Below are 22,031 nucleotides of genomic sequence, written 5' to 3'. Positions count from 1 at the left end.
TGTCTCAGCCTGTCTCAGTGGAGTACGTTTTTTACAATGAAGACTTCTAAGTTTCCTCCACCCGTTTTTCTTTGTCACACGATCTTTCACAATTTTCTCCCATGATCACATTTTTTTACCACCATTTATCCATTTTCCTGTCATCTGATATGAGTTAAGTTTTTTGAACATCTTATGAACATTCATATTTTGTGAATATTATTGTGCTGATCTCTCAGATTCTTCCAAATGGATTGATCAGGGGCTAATCCTGATGGTTGGGTCCTTCAGGACTTCCTGCCAGCATTTAGGTTTTATGGTAGAGACATCATCTCACCCTGAGTCAACGAATTTTGTTGTTCAGATCTAGGAGAAAGGAAAGCGACACAAAAATGCAGATGAAAAGCTTTAGTTAAAGACTTCTGGAAATTGCCTAAAATTAACATATATGCTATTATATATTAAATTCATATAGCATATAAAATATATATACTATTACATTATAAAAGTAATATATATTACTATATTATAAAACATATATAATATGTACTATCATTTCTGTAATATATTTATACCATTATGTATTAATAATAGTATATATATACATATATATTTATAGACTGAAAAAATTTTTAGAGACAGGGTCTTACTTCATTGCCCAGGCTGGAGTGCAATGGCGCGATCATAGCTTACTGCAACCTGGAGCTCCTGGGCTCAAGTGATCCTCCTAAGTAGCTAGGACTGTAGGTATGTGCCACCACACCCAGCTAAATTAAAAATAATTTTTTTTTTGGTAGAGTCAGGGGTCTCATTATGTTGTCCAGGCTGGTCTTGAACTCCTAGGTTCAAGCAATCCTCCTCCCTTGGCTCTCAAAGTGCTGGGATTACAGATGTGAGCCACTGTGCCTGACTGATTTTTAAAATATATACTACTTATATATAAAACTGTATACTTAAAGACATATATATATATATATATATATATGTACATGTATATATATACTTAAGGTATAAGGCACATAGTAAAAATGACATTTCATTATGGAATAAATAGGCTTGTGCTGTTTGCACTTCGGTGGGCCGTTCCATTTTCATATGGGATTAGGATGGAGTCATTTGTTTGGGAGGGGACAGCACTCTTCTCAGGAAGGAGACCTTGGTCTGTTCAGTGTGGCAAAACCCATAGCAGCAGCTGAGCATGTATTCTACATTCTTGGCCTCTCACCTTCGTTAACTTTTTGTTTGGTGAATTTGGGAGAAGGCAGTAGAAAAGCTCAGCTCAGCACTTGCACTCTTCATCTTTCAGGACCTGCCTGGTTGGCAGGTAGAATGTGTTCTGGTCTACAGTTTGTTCTGCATGAGGAGGGGAGAGATTCTTGGCTTTCTAACTGTGCCAGGGTGAATATGTTAAATTGGTGGGTGAAGTATTGGCATTTGGCTCCAAATCTAAAGCTATGTTCTTAAAAGATTGTATCAGCAATAAAGGTACCATTTCGATCTAAAAAAGAAAAAACTTTCATTAAAATCTTAAAATATCATCTAGCCAAAAATTTTTCAGTTCTAATTTATTATGCCTTAAGTATATAGATAAGTATCAGCTTAGCGTGATACAATTACAACAGGTGAAATTCTAGTCACGATCTAAATTGTTCTTCACCATGTTTTATTTGTAAATATTTCATGAAACTATAAAATTACAATATGTGAATTCATAGCAATGTAAAATTATGGCTAACTTGTAAAAAAAAATCTTTTTTATGCTCAGCTTTGGTTGCAGAGAAAGATGGGACCCCTGTGTTCAAGTTCCCTAAATGGAGAGTCAAGGGCAAGACCATCAAAGAGGTGGCGGAGGCCTACAGATCTGTGGGTGCAGAGCTGAATGTACTCCCTTTCTGCACTCAGTTCATCCCCATGGATATAATTGATAGTCCAAAGCATGGCTCTATCATCTATCACCCATCCATCCTGCCCAGGCACAGAGGAGCCTCTGCTATCAACTGGTGAGATTTTCTCTATTTACTTTTTTTTTTTTTTTGAGATGAGATCTTGCTATGTTGCCCAGTCTAGATTCAAACTCCTGATCTCAAATGATCCTCCTGCAATGTAGCTGAGATTTCAAGAGTGTGCCAGAATATCCAGTGAGACTTTTTTAATTACAGAGAGGATGAGTCTATTTCCATTGCCTACCTGTTTTTTACCTGGGCGATTAAGAAATAGGCATGCTTGAACAACTGTGAGGTCCTGATTGGTTACTACTATTGCATGAACTCCCCTGAGATCTAGACATACTGCGTGAAGCAGGACAGCATTTCCCAAGAATAGCCTATGGAGTACTAGCTCCATTCATTGACTGTTACTAGGTACTGAGCAAACAAAGGTTTTATGATCAGTAAATTTGGTTTATGCTGGATTTTTAATTGTTGGATTCATCTGAGCTATTAATATGGGCTTTAACGTCAGTATCAAAATCCCCTAGAGGAAATCTGAATACACAGTGTTCCCAAACTTATTTGACCACAGAAATTGTTTTTTTGCCTAGAGCATCTCAAGTACATTTCAGGAAATGCTGAATTACTTGAAATGATCATCGAGTAATTATTTGCAATGATGAAATGATCATCTTCATTGTCCATCTTCCCCATTCAACTCCAGGCTTCTTGAGGACTTTGCCTAACATTTGTATTGCAATTTTCCAGTGTCAAGAATAGTGGCTGGTAAACTGTGGGTACCTAACACCAAAGGGACACAATGCTGTGGGTTAAGGTGGGCCTTCCGACCCTTTCTGCCTTCTCTCCTATACCTGCCTGTCTTCCTAATATTCCTCTGTGTCAAGTTGGTGGAATAAGCCGGAAGCCTACACTTGGTTTAAATGTGATGAAAAATATTAATTGTATTTAAATTTTGATTACATGAATTGATTTCTTTTTGGCTCTTATAAATAATATACTATTATTTAGTATATATCTTTGCACTTAAACTTGTATTTTTTCTCACTTTACACTGTTTCCACATGCAGCATCATTGGATCAAGGCATATCAATATTTTCAGAATCTTGATAACAATGCCAGTTAATTTCTTAGTATTTCTGAAGAGTTAATGATTGATTGATTGATTTAGGTCTTGATTTGTAGCTCAGAAGTAAAATTTATTTACCTCATGGGCATGGCTGACTTACCATCATACTCTCTCTGTGTTAGCTTACTCTCTGATATGCTTTTAGATGTATTTATTCACAGATCTAGCTTATTGTTTGTGTTATAAGCTTCTGGAGGGCCAGCATTTTTCTCATAGGCTAAGGTTCATAGTGCACAAAATACGAATAGTTGAATTAATCAGCCATCTTATACTATAATTTATGTAGAAAATCTAGAGCTAATTCTAGTCCTAAATAAATCTTACACCTGAATTAATTAGCACAACTTGAATTAATAATCAGTTCTGTTCTTCACATTCCACAGAGTATCCTATCTTATCTTCTGTTCTTATTCTGGCTAATACAGGGTCAAGTTCAATGTAGGAATTGAACCCAAGTGGGCAAATTACTTGATCCTAAAGTAGAAAGCTGACCCCTGGGAGTCAGTGAGTGGTAGTAACGATAGACTCTAATGCCTTTTTGAATTCATTGCAAGTCATTACTATACATTAACAAGAAAGACTGAAGATATGAGGATGTATTATATAAAATAGCAGTAACTGTAGGCAGTGCTTTTTATGAGCTCTGACATCTCCCAGTTCTACTGTTAGTTTCTCATGGCAGCTTCATTCATTGTCTACTTTTCCATTATAACTACCTTACACTTTAATATCACTAATTCATCACTTTATGATATAGTTAGCCAACATTTTAAATTAAAATTCTTCTTTTCACAGGACTCTAATTACTGGAGATAAGAAAGCTGGGTTTTCTGTTTTCTGGGCTGATGATGGCTTGGATACAGGACCCATCCTTCTTCAGAGATCATGTGATGTTGAACCCAATGATACAGTGGATACGCTTTATAATCGGTTTCTTTTTCCTGAGGGAATCAAGGCCATGGTTAGTATATTTTGCCATCCAGAATTTAGTAAACTTTTAAATATTTTTGAAAATATTTTTTCTTTTATTAAGAAATTATCCATATGAATTTCACTAAAAATATAAAATTTAAAAACAAGCCCGGGCATCGTGGGTCACGCTTACAATCTCAGCACTTTGGGAGGCCAAGGCGGGCGAATCATGGGGTCAGAAGTTCGAGACCAGCCTGGCCAACATGGTGAAACCCCGAGTCTACTAAAAATACAAAAAATTAGCTGGGCATAGTGGCGGGCACCTGTAATCCCAGCTACCTGAGAGGCTGAGGCAGAAGAATTGCTTGAATCTGAGAGGCGGAGGTTGCGGTGAGCCGAGATCGTGCCACTGCACTCCAGCCTGGGCGACAGAGCAAGACTTCATCTCCAAAAACAAACAAACAAAACAAAATTAGGTATTCTTTTTTTCAACTAATGGGATGGTATATTTAGGATGGAAATCTGAACTTTTCAATTTCTTAGTCTAAGAAACTGACTTGTTCTTCTGAGAGCAGTGATCCAATAGATATAATAGCGTTTAAACGGCTCCATTTCTTTTGCCAAATACTTGAATCTTCAACCTGGCCTACAATGGTTAATTGTAAAGAAGCATATAGAATCCGAAGACATTTTGCTATGTAATTTGTTATGGAAATGTAAAAGTACTTTAAATTAGGCTCTGTAACGGGGTGAAATTTGGTGTTGCTATGTTTATTCAGAGGCACTCTGGGGCAAAAAAAAAAAAAATCCCAAAACATGTACACCATCAAATACAAATATTGAAATATTAGCCTGTAAAATATTGAAAGCCTCAGCTGATAATTTTGATGTCATTTAATTTTTTTCAGAGATAGTATGAGAGAATACAGTAGTAGCCATTGATTTAGGAGGGAGGAGAGCAGTGCTTTGCTTGTATCATTTAATGATTAAGAAAGCAGGGCTTTGATGTCAGAAAGAACTAAGCTCCAATTTCCATTCTACTTCTTCTTTGGTGTATGACACCAGGCAAGTCACTTAGCCTCTTTAGCTTTGGTTTCTTCATCTATACAGTGTGGACAATACCACCTGACTTGTAGGGCAGTTGTGAAAATTAAATGACATTATTTGTGTAAAGCATCTGGCCCATGGTAGCTACTCATAAAATTATCATTACAATCAATATAGTGTTATGTGTGTTCAGTGACATTTGCTGAAGCTGAAATTTCAAACCTAGTTATAGCCTGGATGGAGGTGGGTGGACTGAGCTGTAAACTTGGCTCTGTTCTCCTATGGCTCCCTCCATGTGTTCTTGGGTGGGTTGCTTAGCAGCTGTGAGTCCTTAGAGAGAAATCTGAGAACTTGAACTCACATAGGCCTCCCAGTGAAAATGGGAGGCTGTCGACTCAAGGCAAACATAAATACGACAGAGAAGAAACTGCATGATACTTCCCAAAGGCAATCAAACTCATGGATAGATTTTAACTTGTTTTATTCCATGTCTCCTAAACTAGAAAGCAAGTTGAATTTATTAAATACAATAAAGTATCATTTTTTGGAATCATTATGATGAGTAAAATAACTCACAAAGACTTATAATTGTATTCCTAACATTTCCAGTGAATCATCCAGAGGAATGGCAGTTTGTTTAAACAAAGGAGTCATTTTTAAGAGGGCAGACTTCCATTGGCAATAGATAGACCTGGACACACACAAAACCTGTTTCTGACACCTACGAGCTTGCCCTGTGATGTTGAGCCTTGCTTAGCTCTTTTTCTAAGCCAGTTTCCTCTTGTGTAAAACAGGAATAACAATATCCACCTTGCAGGATTTGTGTTATCTTTACAAAGGATATTTTACATAAAGTAGCTACCACACTGCTCATCAGGATGGACCTGAAGAAATGGTAGTTATCATCATACTCTGACTCTCTGAACAGCTTTATAGGTAGTAATTCCGTTATGCAGAAATTTTAGTCAAATAGACCATGCCATTGTTGATCACTGGGCTGTAACACAGGTGACGTCTTTGGCCTTAGGTAGAAGCTGTCCAACTCATAGCCGATGGAAAAGCTCCTCGTATTCCCCAGCCAGAAGAAGGGGCAACATATGAAGGTATCCAGAAAAAGGAAAATGCTGAGGTATTTATATCAACTCAATGACACATCTCAGAGTTCATGGCCCTCTACCTTTTAGGAGTTTCCCACATACTATGATCTTGCCAAAAGGTAGATCTGTAAGCCAGCCTGCCCTAGCCCTACCTGTTACAGTAGACAGGCAGCCAGACAGAAGCAGGAGAGGGGAGTCCCCTAAAGAAAAAAAAGTCTGGGAAGACTCACGTCCGAGAGACCACCCTAAATTTGCATATTAACAGTATCTCTAATGCTGGAGTGGGTGGGCACTTAGTCAAATGTGCACAAAAAGGAGGGGCGATACTATGCAAATGAACAAACAAGCAAATAAAAAATGCCCAGAAACCCCTCTTAAGACTGACTGCTCAATACTCCTTCACTTCAGTGAAATGTCAAAATATTGCTTGCTACATGCTAAGGAAAAGAGCAAAGGGGATATTCCTTAAAAAAAAACTGGCATGTTGGGCACACTGGGTGCAGTGGCTCATGCCTGTAATCCCAGCACTTTGGGAGGCTGACGATGGAGGATCACTTGAGGCCAGGAGTTCAAGACCAGCCTGACCAACACAGTGAGACCCCTGCCTCAAAAAACAAAAAACAAAAACCTGGAGCCATAAGTACAGCTTAGGGCAGAGAAAGAAATTCCAAAAAAATACACAGATGCAATAGGCATAGATTTGGCCACTATACAACCTTCCTATGGTGATGATAGTAAACAAGACAACCATCAGGTAATATTCATACCCAACACCAACCCACACATACGCACCAACTAATAATATGGAGGGTCCCATAAACCTGAGACAAAATCTAGGTGCAGACAAAGCAGAGAACTAAGACAGACCACAAACAAACTAGAAAAAAAAAAAAAAAAACAAGAGGCAGAGACTTAACAGAAGCAGGAAGTTAAAAAACAAAAGTTCAACCTAATAAAAACCCAACATAAAACTCTCCAACAGCTACTGGCCTACTCCCCTCAACTGCCCACTCTACTTCGTCTTTACAGAGCATACTATCCCTTTAAATTACCCTCTGCTTTCCATTGTCCTTCAATAAAGTCTCTTTTGCTAAATTAGCCACCTGACAAAATACTTTCTCCAAATAAAACTAAGAGGTAAAAATTCCTTTACTTCCCAATAACATACCGATTTCTGCCTCTGATGGCAAGAAGCGTTTTTTATTGCCGTTGAGGTTCACAGTCTAGGAAGCTCAGCCTGTGTTTTGTGCCTTCCTAGATTTCTTGGAACTGGTCTGCTGAAGTTTTACATAATTGGATTCGAGGTCATGATAAAGTCCCTGGAGCCTGGACAGAGATAAATGGACAGGTATGTTCTAGAGACCACCTCCCCTCAACCTCCAACCCCGATCATTACCTTTCTTTGTAGGAGGTAAATTACAGATAAATCTGGGCTTCCCATGGTTCTTCCTTGGTTATGAGGCAGGTCTGCGATTCACTCTTCTCTTTACTCAGCATGTATTGAGCATTTATTGTGCAGCAGACACTAAATCCAGCCCTTGATCTCAAGAAGCCTGCAGTTTTATGGGGAGTGCAGAGAAATAAATAAACACTCTCAGTGCAGTAAGATAAACGTTATCACGGAGGCTGAGACTCAGGCCTATTAGGAAAGGCTTCCTAGAAAAGCTCATTGCAGCCAGGCATGGTGGCTCATGCCTGAAATCCCAGCACTTTGGGAGGCCGAGGTGGACGGATCACCTGAGGTCAGGAGTTCAAGACCAGCCTGACGAATATGGCAAAACCCTGTCTCTACTAAAATTACAAAAATTAGCTGAGCGTGGTGGTCTGCACCTGTAGTCCCAGCTACTATGGAGGCTGAGGCAGGGGAATAGCTTGAACCCGGGAGGTGGAGGTTGCAGTGAGCTGAGATCGCACCACTGCACTCCAGCCTGGGCAACAGAGCAAGACTCTGTCTCAAAAAAAAAAAAAAAAAAAAAAAGGAAAGAAAGAAAAAGAAAAGGTCACTGCTTTGCTCGAACTTCAAGAAGAGTTAACCAGGTTGAGAGTAAGACAAATAGGTGAAGCCCCAGAGGTGAGAGACTCCAGCACCTACCCAAGGACTTGGAAAAGGAGTTCAGTGCAGCCAGGGGCTGGACTGTGAGGACAGCATGGGGAGAGCTGAGGCCAGAGAGGTGAGCAGGGGCTTGACGGGTCTTCTATCCATGGGTAATTGACTCAGCCCAGGCTGTCAGGTTTCACCTCTTTCAGGAGGTTTCCTGATCTCACACGTCCAGCCTGGCAGGGTCGGATGTCCCGTCTCTGGGTTCTAACAACATTCTATCTACCTCTGGTATGGCATATCATATATTGTGAGGGTCTCTTTATCTATCCCCCACAACACTAGACTGTGAACTCCTTAGGAGCAAGGGGTTCATGTGATTGTCTTGATAATCTCAGCAGTTAAGCAGGATTCTGGGTACATACTAAGTGCCAATAAAAATTCATGGGATCAATGGGTGAGCAAGGGAGGGAGTTTAGTTTAATGGTTAAGAGTGCCGAATCTGGGTCAGGCACAGTGGCTCATGCCAGCACTTTGGGAGGCTGAGGCGGGTGGATCATAATGTCAGGAGTTTGAGACCAGCCTGGCCAACATGGTGAAACCCCGTCTCTACTAAAATTACATAAATTAGCCAGGCGTGGTAGCGAGCGCATGTAATCCCAGCTACTCGGGAGGCTGAGACAGGAGTTTCACTTGAACCCCGGAGATGGAAGTTGAAGTGAGCCGAGATCGTGCCACTGCACTCCAGCCTGGGCAGCAGAGTGAAGCTCTGTCTCAAAAAAACAACAACAAAGAGTGCAGGATCTGAAGCCAGAATGCTTCTATTAAGATTCTGGCTGTCCCACTATTTACTGTGTAACCTTGGGCAGGTTACTTAACCACGGGGTGCTTTGGTTGCCTCACTGTAAAGTGGGACTAATAATACTACCTCCCTTGGGTTAAGGGTAATTGTGAAGATTAAATGTGTTGGCCGGGTGCAGTAGCCCAAGCCTGTAATCCCAGCACTTTGGGAGGCTAAGGTGGGAGGATCACCCAAGGTCAGGAGTTCAAGACCAGCCTGGCCAACATGGTGAAACCCTGTCTCTACTAAAAATACAATAATAAAAAAAAAATTAGGCAGCTGCAGTGGCATGCACCTGTAATCCCAGCTACATGGGAGGCTGAGGCAAGAGAATCACTTGAACCTGGGAGGTGGAGGTTGCACTGAGATCGCACCACTGCACTCCAGCCTGGGCGACAGAGCAAGACTCTGTCTCAAATTAAAAAGGAGTTTAATACATGTTAACTAATTTAAGTACTTAGTCCCTGGCCTAGAGTAGGTATTCAACAAACCATTATGGCATAATCATAATAGTGCTCCATAAATGATAGCTGTCATCCTAGGATTGCAATCATAAATCAGTGTCAGCGTCTCTTGGTTACAGTCTGGATCCAGCCCTGTTTCCATGAATGGACTCACAAAGCACCCTGTGCTTCTCATCACTTATCACCCTGCACTGTAATAGTCTGGTTATCACTCTGCATTGCCCCTCACTGATGCCCACTCCAGCATCTCCCCACCCACCCAAACCGTACCTTCAGGCTATAAAGGCTGAGAGCTTTTTTATCTTATTCACCTGGGTATCAATGTGAATATGTGATAAATGCCTACTCATGTCACCTGGATGTGGGGCATTTTGGAAACTCTCCAATGACATATTCATAGACAGCCTCTTGCATTGTGTCATTTCTATGGATGTTTGAGACAGCTTCTCCCACTCTGGTGTCTCAATTTTATTACAGATGATAATCTGAACTTCAGTGTTTTTGCAGGGAATGATGCTTGTACATACCACTGTGAACAGCTTTTCTCCTGATTTTACAATCTGGGTTTGATTTCTTTACTAGATGGTCACTTTCTATGGTTCGACATTACTGAATAGCTCTGTGCCTCCTGGAGAACCACTGGAAATTAAAGGTGCCAAGACGCCTGGTCTCGTTACCAAAAATGGACTTGTTATTTTTGGTAACGATGGAAAAGCAGTGAGTGTTCAATATGGCTGCCTATGAAATAACCTTTTGATTTTCTTCTATAACCCAAGCTATTAAGGGAATAGCTTTCACAAGGTAATCTGGCTTTGCACTGGGATATGGGGAGGCTAGGACATCTGTACCTCCATTGCTGGCTGGGGAGGAGCTGACTCTGAGTATCCTGATGGAGATGAGGTGTCTCAGGATGGGCCCCACAGACCTTTATAGGCTGCCTTCTATAAAGGAGAAAGAGGCCGGAATTCAGTGGGAAGACGAGGGTGTGAGTCCCTGCTTCTCATTCTCTGGTCTTGGGCAGGATAATTCTCCCCTTTGAGTCTGTTTTGCCATCTACACAACACAGAGGAGAATCTCTCATCTGTCTGCCTTTCCACTGCCTGATTCTGGGAGGATCAAGTGAAATGGATATGGCCCTCCTCAGATGCCCCTTGCCACTGATCCACCAGGCAGGTGCCACCTACACTGCCTACGCTCAGGAGGATTGGCCCTGTGCCTCAGTGTTGCCTTGCAAAGCTTCCCAATGAAGCATGCAAAGGTAATTTGTAGCTTACGGATATTTTCCAGTTGCTGCAGGATAAATCAGTTAAGACTGTAGGCTTAGGGTACTGCCAGTTCCAGGTTCTATGCCCAGCTCTGTTACTTACTGTGTGGCACTGAGCAAATCACTGACCCTCATTGAGCCTCCCTTTCTGTATCAGGGAATAATAATGGCATCTGCCTCCATCAGCATTTATGAGATTAGGTGAGATCCTTCAGCACATGCATGCATCCTTTTTTTTTTTTAGCATCTGTGCTGCCGAAGTGAGCACTCATGCATGCATTCTCCAGCATGGTGCAGAGCAAGTGCTCAGAGGCGGCAGCCGCAGAGTTGCGGCAGTAGTAGTGGTGTCTGTTATTTCATAGTAGATTCTAGACACTCAAATGCCTACATCCGAGTGTCAAATTTTCCAGGACTTATTTTCTATTTTGAGATGTACCTATCCCTAGACCTAACTTTCTCCTTTCTGCTGCCATCATTCAAATGCCATTTCAGCCCTTTTACACATAATGGTGAATGCTTTTAATCCATATTTTTGTATTTTTCCAAATAATCTTGCCCTTATTTGCATATATCTATAGGACTCCTCCCACCAGCCTCACTTTTGTATTCTCCCAATTTTTATGCTTGTTTTGTTGCTATTTTGTAGCTGATGGTGAGAAATCTGCAGTTTGAAGATGGAAAAATGATTCCTGCCTCTCAGTACTTTTCAGCGGGTGAGACGTCAGTGGTAGAACTCACAGCCGATGAGGTGAAGGTGGCGGAGACCATCAAGGTGAACATATCATGACCTTAATCTTACTGTTACCTTGGAAAACTGAAGCATGTTTGAAACTGGTACCATCCGTCCTCAAAGTAGTGGGATCAGAACTTTATTTCCTCTTTTTTTGTATTAGCTGCAAGAGGAAATTCATATGCTCAAACACAGTACATACAAATTGATTTTTCACATAAGTCATCCAAGGCAGTTCCAGGTTGGCATGAGGGTTAGGGGTAAAGTCATTCAGGGACCCAGTTTCTGTTATTTTCAAGGTATCCCTGGGGGACATCTCCATTCCAGGCAGCCAGAAAGGCAAAGGAGCGTGTAGAATGGTGTGGAGGAGGTCTTCATGGGCCAGGACTGGGGTGGTGCAGGTTACTTCCACTCCTGTTCATTGGCTGCATCTAACTTGGAGAGATGCTGAGAAATGTGGTCAATCTGTGCGTACAAGGTGAAGAGGAAATTGGTTTGGTGAAGAGCTAGCCAGTCCCTGCCATATTGTTCTATGTGGCACTTTCCTTACAAAAGTTTCCTTTTTGTGTAGGTCATCTGGGCTGGAATTTTAAGCAATGTCCCCATTATTGAAGACTCAACAGACTTCTTTAAATCTGGAGCAAGCTCAATGGATGTTGCTAGGTAAAACCACGACCTTATGACTCACTAGGAATTTCCTCACTAGGAATTTTGACTTTGGTTTGACAGTGAAATTTACATTCTTTGTTCTGGATTTGATTTCCCTATCATACCTATCTACGGCACATCTCTATTGTTTGTATTTTTTATTGTTTCCATGGTCAAGCAGACATATCTATCTGTTTAGTTCTCTTTGTTGCTAACCAGAAGTTGTTTTCATATCTTCTGTATACCTAAAAAAGCAACCTTTAGAACTGTTTGCATCTTTTAAAAATGTGTCCTCCCAGTTTCTTAGCTAATTTTCCTCCAGTATGACATCAGAATTGAGCTCTGGGTGAGAATGCTAACAGGGAATTTCCTATGGAGCCTGATCCAGAATATTATCTGAATAATATCTGATACCTGATAATAATATTATTACCAGAATAATATCTGATACCTGCTATTAATTATGCTTTCCCCAAAATCTTTTTTTCTCCTACCCCTGGTCCCCCCGCAAATTGCCCAGTAAGAAGATCTAGAATGAGGGTTAACAGGCTATTTGCAAGGACAAGTGTAATCACCCTATAGTCAGAATTTCTCCACAGAGGTTTAGAGCAAGTTGAAAGGGCTGGGGTCCCAGAGAGCCTCCTCTGTGGCAAGAAAAGTGGACCAGGATCCTACTGGTGCAGCATCTTGCAGAAGTGTTTTTCTTTGAGTTACTGGGATAATGAGACAGCTGGGAGCTCACCAGGGGCTGTGCAGTCCCTTGATGGTGGGTACAGTGAATAGAAGCTAAGAGGATTTGATCCCAAGCTACATTGTGGCCATTCACTAATTAAATAAGATAAAAATATTCCTCCTCTTGACAAAATCCTTCATATTGACAAAGCAGTATTCCTGATGAATATTCTCTCTCTTTACTCATTTACTTAACAACATTGATTGAATATTTACTACATGTCAAGAACAGTTTTAGCAATGAGGATATAGAGTGTAAACTAGACAAGGTCCCTTTATTCATGGAGGTTTTATTCCAGAAATCAAAAGAATCATTTCAAGAGTGTTTTCAAAAGTCAAGAGTTTTGGTTCCTCAAATTATAGATTTCTCAGAGCTGTGATTCATGAGTTCCCAGAAACTTCTAATTAGCTTAACTAAAGATTTTAATACTACATTATGGTGATTGTTATTACAGATAGCGTATCACTCTGTCACCTAGGCTGGAGTGCAGTGGTATGATCACAGCTCATTGCACTAGGAGCCTTGCACTCCTGGGCCAGCCATCCACTCATCTTAGCCTTTCTAGTGGCTGGGATTACAGGCATGAGCCATCACACCTGACCTCAGTAGTGTATTATTAGCACTTTTTTTTCTTTTTGCTAGCAAGATACTTCTGCAGGAATTACTCATTTTCTGTTTGAATGTCCAGCTTACTATAATCATCTGATATTATTATCTTGATTATAAAGATACCATCTCTTTTAGAGAATAAATGATTGAACAACAACCATGGTGGACTTTCCACACTGTACCTCGTACACTATTGCTATTCAAGAAATGTCAGATAACAGCTGTAATTTGAAAAACTAACAGTGCAAATCAAAGGACTGGAAAGACTTCAAAAATTATATTGACCTACTGCATGGTTCCAACTAGTACCTATGTTAACTACGTAATATAAACAAATGTCTATCTTGTAATTTAGAGAAAATATTCTACAATACGACATTCATCTCTCATAATCTTTACAGTTAGGAAGTGTCTGTTTCTTATTCCTTGAGTATATATAAAAGGAAAGGAGTTGACTTTATATGCTCCTTGCTTTCTTGGTTGTAAGTAATTAAAAGATTTTTGCCTTGATTTCTTTTATTTTTAGTCATGGATAGAGTTTAAAAAAACTGCCACTGTCCTTCAAGATATATTTTTAATTTCTTACCCCTAGTCTTATCAACTTCTCTGATGAGTACCACAGAAGATCTCATATGCTATAAATAGGCATGTGATGTCTTACCTCAAAACGACTTGACAAATGCAAGTAACACAGTCTTGCTAACCCCTCTTAAAATCTAAGTAATGCGAAGCTGGTTCTTACTTTAAGGCTGGTGGAAGAGATCAGACAGAAATGTGGTGGGCTTCAGTTGCAGAATGAAGACGTCTATATGGCCACCAAGTTTGAAGACTTTATCCAAAAGGTCGTGAGGAAACTGAGAGGAGAAGATCAAGAGGCGGAGCTTGTTGTAGATTATGTAAGCCTTTCCTTGATGTTACAACACGAAATCAGTGAGATCCAACACTATAAAAGAATGCTGTGCCGACTGCCCGTTTGTTTTTATGTTCATAACCTTTACAAAATAACAGCTTTACTGAGATCTAATTCAGATGCCATAAAATTCATACTTATTTTTTTTGATACAGAGTTTTGCTCTTGTTGCCCAGGCTGGAGTGCAATGGTGCCATCTCGACTCACCGCAACCTCTGCCTCCTGGGTTCAAGTGATTCTCCTGCCTCAGGCTCCTGAGTAGCTGGGATTACAGACATGTGTCACCATGCCTGGCTAATTTTGTACTTTTAGTAGAGATGGAGTTTCTTCATGTTGATCAGGCTGGTCTCAAACTCCCGATCTCAGGTGATCCGCCCACCCCGGCCTCCCAAAGTGCTTGGATTACAGGTGTGAGACACCACGCCTGGCCCAATTCACCTTTTAAAATGTATATTTTGAGTGGTTTTTAGTATATTCATAAAGTTGTGCAACTATCAGGCCATCCAATTTTGGAACATTTTCATCATCCCAAAAAGAAGCCCTGTACCCACTGGCAGTCATTCTTTACTGTTTCAGGCCTACCTCGTACAAAAAATGTTCCAAAATTGGATAGCATGATAGTTCCTAGAAAACATTATATCTCTTTTCTGTCTCTATGAATTTGCCTGTTTTAGAGATTTCATATAAATAGAATCAAATAACATGTGGCATTTTGTTTCTGGCTTCTTTCTCTTAGCATAATGTGTTCAAGGTTCATCCATGTTGTATCATTATTTCATTCCTTTTTCTGGCCAAATAATATTCTATTGTATAAATATGCCACAGTTTGTTTATCCATTCATCAGTTGATGTACATTTGGGTTCTTTCTACTTTTTGGCTATTATGAATAACATTATGAAAATTTATATATAAGTTTCTGCATGAACATATGTTTTCAAGTCTCTTGGGTATATACCTAAGAGTGGAACTGATGAGTCATATGGTAACTCTATGTTTAACTTTTTTGAGTAACTGCCAGACTGTTTTCCAAAGTGGCTACACCATTATATAATCCCACCAATGTATGAGGGTTTCAACTTCTCCATATGCTCACCAATATTTGCTCTCGTCTGTTTTTTTCTCTTTTAGCTGTCCTAGTGGGTGTGAAGCGGGATCTCACTGCGATTTTGATTTGTATTCCCTAACGCCTAATGATGGTGGGCATCTTGTCATATACTCATTTGGCCATTTGTATTTCTTCTTTGGAGAAATGTCTGCTCTTTCAAATCCTTTGCTCATTTTTAAACTGGCGTTCTTTTTATTGCTGAGTCCTAAGAATCCTTTGTATATTTTGGATACTAGGTCCTTATCAGATATAAGATTTGCAAATATTTTCTCTCATTCTGTAAATTTGCTGGAAATTTTCGTGAGTGAGCTTTGACACACAACAGGTTTTAATTTTGATGAAGTCTAATTTATCTATGTTCTTTTACCACTTATGCTTTCTATATGTCTTATCTGATACCTTTTGGTTCCTTTAGTTCTCCTTCACTGCTGTCTTTTGTGTTAAATGTGTCTAGTATGTCTTTTTAATCCCTTATTTTTTATTTTACTATATTTTTAAGCTATTTTCTTAGTGGTTGCCTTGAGGATTATAATTAACATTTTTTTTTAAAAATAGTCTAGTTCAGATGAATATCAACCTAATATCAATAGTATAGGAAAGCTTTGCTGTACAATAGTTGTTATGAACTCCCCTAATTTGTGCTATTATTGTCATACAAATTACGTCTTTATACATCATGAGCCCACCAACACGGTTTTATAATTATTGCTTTATGAAGCTGTATTTTTACTGAGATAGAGTTACAAATATATTTGTACCAATGTTTATATTTACCTATGTAGTTACCTTTACCAGTGGTCTTTATTTCTTCATATGTATTCAAGTTAACCATCTAGTGTCTTTTCATTTCAACTTGAAGGATTCTTCTCAGTATATTTTAGGCCAGGTATGCTAGCAATCAATTTTCTGTTTTTGTTCACTTGGGAATGTTTTAATTTCTCCCTCATTTCTGAAGGATGTTTTTGTTGGATATAGAATTTTTGGATGGTATTTTTCTTTTATCGTTTTAAATGTCTCATCATATTGCCTTCTGGCCTCCATGGTTTCTGATAAGTCAACTGTGAATTTTATTAAGGACTCTTTTGTACGATGAGTTCCTTGCTGCTTTTGAGATTTCTTCTTTGTCTTTTGATTATTTGTTATGATATGTCTAGGCGTGGAGGCTTTGAGTTTTCCCATCAGAATTTGTTGAGCTTCTTGGATTGTGCATTCTTGAAATGTGCAAGTTAATGTTTTTCATCAAATTTAGGAAATTTTCAGCCATTCTTTCTTCAAATATTTCTCCTCTACCTTCTTCCTCTCTTCTCTTTCTGGTTCTCCTTTTATGCATATGTTGGCATACATGATCATATCCCACAAGTCTCTGAGGCTTTGTTCATTTTTCTTTATTCTTATTCCTTTCTGTTGTTTAGGCTTTTCACCTGCTTGAATCTGCTGTTGCGTTCCTCTAGTGAATTTTTTATTTCAGTTATTGCACAGTTCAACTTCAGTATTTTTATTTGGTTCTTTTTAAAATAATTTTTATCTCTTCATTGATATTCTCTACTTGGCAGGACATTATTCTCTTACTTTCCTTTAATTCTTTAGACATGGTTTTCTTTAGTTCATTGGACACACTTACAAAAGCTTATTGAAAATCTTTCTTTAGCAAATCCAAAGTCTAGGCTTCTCCAGGGATGGTTTCTATTAGCTGCTTTTTCCACCTGTGCATGGGTCATACTTTCTGTTTCTTTGCACGTCTTGTAATCTTTTGTTGAAAGGTGGCCATTTAAAATAATAGGCTGTGGTAACTCTGGAAAGCAGACCTTCCCCCCATCTCCCTTTACAACATTTGTTGCTGTTGCTGCTACTGCTTTTTTGTTGTTGTTGTTCAATGACTTTCTTGATAATTCTGTAAAGTCTGTATTTTTTATTTCTTGCCACTGCTGAAGTCTCTTTTTGGTTATCTTAATGGTCATCCAATGATCGGGCATAGATTTTCTTAGACACCTTTAACCAATAAGCCTCCTAGCCTTTGCAAGGGGGCTGTCTGTGTGTGTGCTGGGATACGCTTTCAGTGTGTGCTCCAACAGGCAGTTTACAACTCTGCCTTAGCCTTCACACTTCCTGCCTGCACAGAGCCTCAAGGTCATCCAGAGTTAAGAGATAAGGGCCTTCTGAGGTCCTTCTTGGGCACGTGCACAAGCCCTGCATGTGTATTGGCCTTCTGGATTCCCAGGAATATGTCAGAGCTTTTCAATGCCTCCTATGGATATCTCATTCCCAGTTAGTCCTCTCAAGTTTGGTCAGCCATTTGTTAGTCTCAGTTAATATCACTGCTGTGGGCAGCTGCAATATTAAATAATTGCCACTAATTATTTTTGACAAATGACCCAGGAATAGGGTTGTTTGTGCATAACAAGCTCTGAGCCAGAACAAATAAACACAAGCCCAAGCCAGGATGGTAGCATGTGCCTGTAGTCCCAGCTACTCAGGAGGCTGAGGCAGGAGGATCACTTGAGTTCAGGAGTTTGAGGCTATGATGCACTTGATCACACCTGTGAATAGCCACTACAATCAGCCTGGACAACGTAGTGAGACCCCGCCTCTAACAACAGAAAATCTCTGAGAGTGGAGCTTTTCCGAGAGCTTCCAGGAAGGCCAAATAGTAACAGTTCTTTGGGGATAAGGCTTGAGGAGAGGTCCAGACCCATTTCGTTGCCATCAGTGGCTACTAGGCTGCTGATTTTCACAGCTACCATAGTTGCAATGATGGTTTTTCAAGGATATTGCAGAGCTTTTGAGAAAGATGGAAATAGGGCATTTAATACACCATAAAGCTCACTTTTCTTACTGTGATTCAACCATTCTTCTTGAAATGGATTATTGCAGGCCTTTGGTTAATTTCCAGAGTTCTGAGAGAAGTGATTTTAACAATATTTTCCAGTGTTCTCATTGCTTTTATGAAGGAGTGGATTTTCAGAGGTCCTTAATTTACTGTCCCAGTTCTTCTCACCCATTTGTTTTTAACAAGAATTCGGAAAATCTGGAAAGCAGTTTAGCATCATTTGGTTAAGAACATGAATTCTGGAGTCAGACCAACCTAGGTTTGAATCCAAGTAGCATGACTTACGAGCTGTGTGACCTTGGGCACATTACTTAACTTCCCTAAGCCAGAGTTTGCTCCTATTATTACCCTCCATTATTATTATTTCCTCCATTATTATTACGCTATTTATAGGGTATAAAATTTGATTCTCCCAGCAATTCTCTGTGGTGGATATTATTATTATATAGTATTGTTGTTATTACCCTATAGATTGGGTAATTATTATTATTACCTGAAAAACATTCTAGTATGCACATAATATGAAACATGTCTTCTGTTACTTGATTCATATCACGTGATTTATAGGGTAATAATGTTATATAATGATAATATATTATATTATATTATATTATATAATGATAATATCTACCTCAGAGAATTGTTAGGAGAATCAAATTAGGTGCTACATGTAAGACATTCAGCATATTCCCAGAATGATAATATTAGAAAAGTGGACTGTTTGCAGGGACTGAACACATCAATTCCCATAAAATTTCCTTCATTATATTCTACAGAAACTCAATGGAAATAGCTCATAGATCATGAGCACTCTGTGGGAAAAGGCAAGAGACCTTCTTCCTATTTTTTGTTTCTTTTTAAAGCATTGACAATTCCTCTATATGAAATAATTTTTTTAATAATTAAATTTCCTTTTAATACTTTGCATTGACATGTTACCTCACTTTTTCCTCACAATAACTGTGAAGCCAGTATCATTATCCCCATCGCACTGTTGAAAACAACTGATCCTCAACAAAGTTCATTGACTAACTTCAATTTTCTTGCCAGCCACTGGCAGAGAGTACAATTTAGGCAACACATGTGTAACAGCCAAAAAGTGAAAACAGTGAAAACCGGGAGGAACTTAAGGAAAGCAAACTTAAAATGGCACCAGTGTAAAAGGAAACTTAATTGACAAAGGCATTTTGAAGGATTTCAGTGAAAGCAATAGCTGCGCTCCACCAATGCCGCCACTAGATGGTGGTATTTCCATTACCTAGAGGTCTTGTGAGTTACCTTTCATCTGCGTGAGAAAGAAAATCTGAGAGCTCTATAAAGCGTGGCCTGGAGCACTTCTGTCATCACAGCTTCTAACCTCCTGGCCAAGGCAAGCATCGTGAGGGCCAAATCTCACATATACATATCTTCTGTACAGTCGGAACTAGAATTCCATTGACTTCTCCCTCTGCATGAGTGAATATGCTTCTTTATTGCTTTTTAACATCAAATCGTTAAACACGGAAATCTATTGAATCTATTGCTATAATTCTCTCAGGTTTCAAAGGAAGTCAATGAAATGACAGTAAAAATGCCATACCAGTGTTTCATAAATGGACAGTTCACAGATGCAGACGATGGAAAGACTTACGACACTATCAACCCAACGGATGGATCTGTGAGTAATTCTTCAGTGTGTAGTGATCACTGGTCATGGACTTTTAGTTTACACACCATGGTAAAACAGGAAGTCTTAAGAAGCTCAATTATTCTCTCGCTCTGCCTCTAAGCACTTCACACAAATGGACTTCATGCTTTTCTTTCAATTCTGGTACCAGCTGCTATGAACTGTAGTAACCTATTTTATGGAACATTTATGATGAACTTAGACAGGTAGCTTTACATATATACATCAGAGGCACTCATCTGCATAGAGCTTTATGTGAAATAAATTTTCAGACTTTGAAGACTCATGGCAAGAAATTCAGCTTTCCTAAGGCACTGGAAGAACTAGAGTTGTCCATCTTCCTAAATATGTTCTTCCATAAAGTAGTATGACACGAGAGGTAGTAAATTTCTGGTTCACAATTTTCATATTAAAATTGTTCTTTTTCTTTACCATAGTACTGGATATACTCATTTTTCATCATAACACTTTTTTTGGATTTTATCAGTAACACCCTATTTTTTTCTATTAATACAATATTAATTCCAAGAACTATATTTTCATATCTCTCATGTGGCCTATTTTTACTTACCTTGAAATAGATAATATGCAAAGTATCCTACGCTTCTTTGTCGGATGTTGATAAAGCAGTAGCAGCAGCAAAAGATGCTTTTGAAAATGGCGAATGGGGAAGAATGAATGCAAGAGAAAGAGGAAGACTGATGTACAGGTATTTTTTTTTTTTGGAAAGCAAGTCTGGTAGAAACAGGGTTTCACTATGTTGGCCAGGCTGGTCTCAAACTCCTGACCTCAGGTGATCTGCCTGCCTCAGCTTCCCAAAATGCTGGGATTACAGGCATGAGTGGTAGCATGTTCCTATAGTCCCAGCTACTTGGGAGGCTGAGGCAGGAGAATTGCTTGAATCTGGGAGGTGGAGGTTGCAGTGAGCCAAGATCGCACCACTGCACTCCAGCCTGGGACAGACAGCATGACTCTGTCTCAAAAAAAAAAAAGAAAAAGAAAAAGAAAAGCAAGTCTACTACCTTTGGATACTGACTTACATTGCCATGATTTTAAAAATTTCTGCAAAACATTCTAGTATGCACCTAATATGAAATATGTCTTCTGTTACTTGACTCATATTAAATCCCATATATGTGAGTTCCTGATTACATTAGTACGCTTGCATCAGGCAGGGTCCCAGCTGGAAAAGAAGTTTAACGAAGAACTGTTTACAAAGATGTGGACAAGGTCAAGGGAATCCAATAAAGGATACTGAAGCATCTAGGCAGGGCTAGCAGCAGGGGGAAGCTGCTACGCCTTTAAGGTCTGAAGGGACAGAAGAAGGAGCTGTTACTGGAATCTGGCAAGATCTGCATCTATAGGAGAAAACCACTCTCCAGTGGAGGGACATGGCAGCTTCTGAACCACTTCTGAGCCTATCAGTGAGGGAGCCAGGGAATCCAATTCCCTGACAATTTTTTCCTTCAGTGCACCAATCTCCTGCGGGTGCCTCCCAGTGGCCTCTCATTGGCCAAGCCCAATGTGAGAGCAAGGGAGCCAGGTGATGTAGTCTGTAAAGGTCATTCACCAGGGTCAAGGTCACATAGCAGGGTGGAGAATGGATACAGAGAATGGCAAGTGGAGAATATCTAGCGCTCCATTGTTTTCAAAAACAAATTTTAGATCAACTTGATGTGTAAGTCACAGGAATAAGGAAGAAAAATAATAAGGACTGGGAAGAATATTATAAATCAGTAACTAACAATATGAGGAGTAATTAGATTCAATCATAAATTCCATTTGCTGTTTACCTAAAATAAATATCTGACCTAGATCAAAAGTTATGATTTGGCTGTGTCCCCACCTAAATCTCATCTTGAATTGTAGCTCCGATAATTCCCCTGTGTCATGGGAGGGACCCAGTGGGAGGTAATTAAATCATGAGGGCAAGTCTTTCCTGTGCTGTTCTTGTGAAAGTAAGTCTCACGAGATCTGATGGTTTTATAAAGGGCAGTTCTGCTGCACATGCTCTCTTGCCTGCCACCATGTAAGACGTGCCTTTGCTCCTCCTTTGCCTTCTGTCATGATTGTAAGGCCTCCCT

The 22,031-nt window shown here is 39.6% G+C and overlaps 1 protein-coding gene across 2 annotated transcripts in view; it reads left to right on the top strand.

Annotated features, from left to right (window-relative positions):
* Nucleotides 1-22,031, top strand: part of ALDH1L2 (aldehyde dehydrogenase 1 family member L2) — a 73,523-nt gene that overhangs the window by 14,090 nt on the left and 37,402 nt on the right. For both annotated transcript variants that reach the window (XM_032299973.1, XM_032299982.1), the window contains exons 3-12: nt 1,745-1,979; nt 3,851-4,016; nt 6,042-6,143; nt 7,370-7,459; nt 10,037-10,171; nt 11,365-11,490; nt 12,020-12,111; nt 14,187-14,334; nt 19,819-19,938; nt 20,529-20,656. In XM_032299973.1, coding sequence (XP_032155864.1) covers nt 1,745-1,979; nt 3,851-4,016; nt 6,042-6,143; nt 7,370-7,459; nt 10,037-10,171; nt 11,365-11,490; nt 12,020-12,111; nt 14,187-14,334; nt 19,819-19,938; nt 20,529-20,656 — 1,342 coding nt within the window. The remainder of the gene's footprint in view (nt 1-1,744; nt 1,980-3,850; nt 4,017-6,041; nt 6,144-7,369; nt 7,460-10,036; nt 10,172-11,364; nt 11,491-12,019; nt 12,112-14,186; nt 14,335-19,818; nt 19,939-20,528; nt 20,657-22,031) is intronic.

The sequence above is a fragment of the Sapajus apella genome, unplaced genomic scaffold (assembly GCF_009761245.1).
Source record: "Sapajus apella isolate SASKATOON/1434 unplaced genomic scaffold, GSC_monkey_1.0 scaffold2, whole genome shotgun sequence".
In the NCBI taxonomy this organism is placed as follows: domain Eukaryota; kingdom Metazoa; phylum Chordata; class Mammalia; order Primates; family Cebidae; genus Sapajus; species Sapajus apella.
This window is presented reverse-complemented; position numbering and strand designations above follow the sequence as displayed.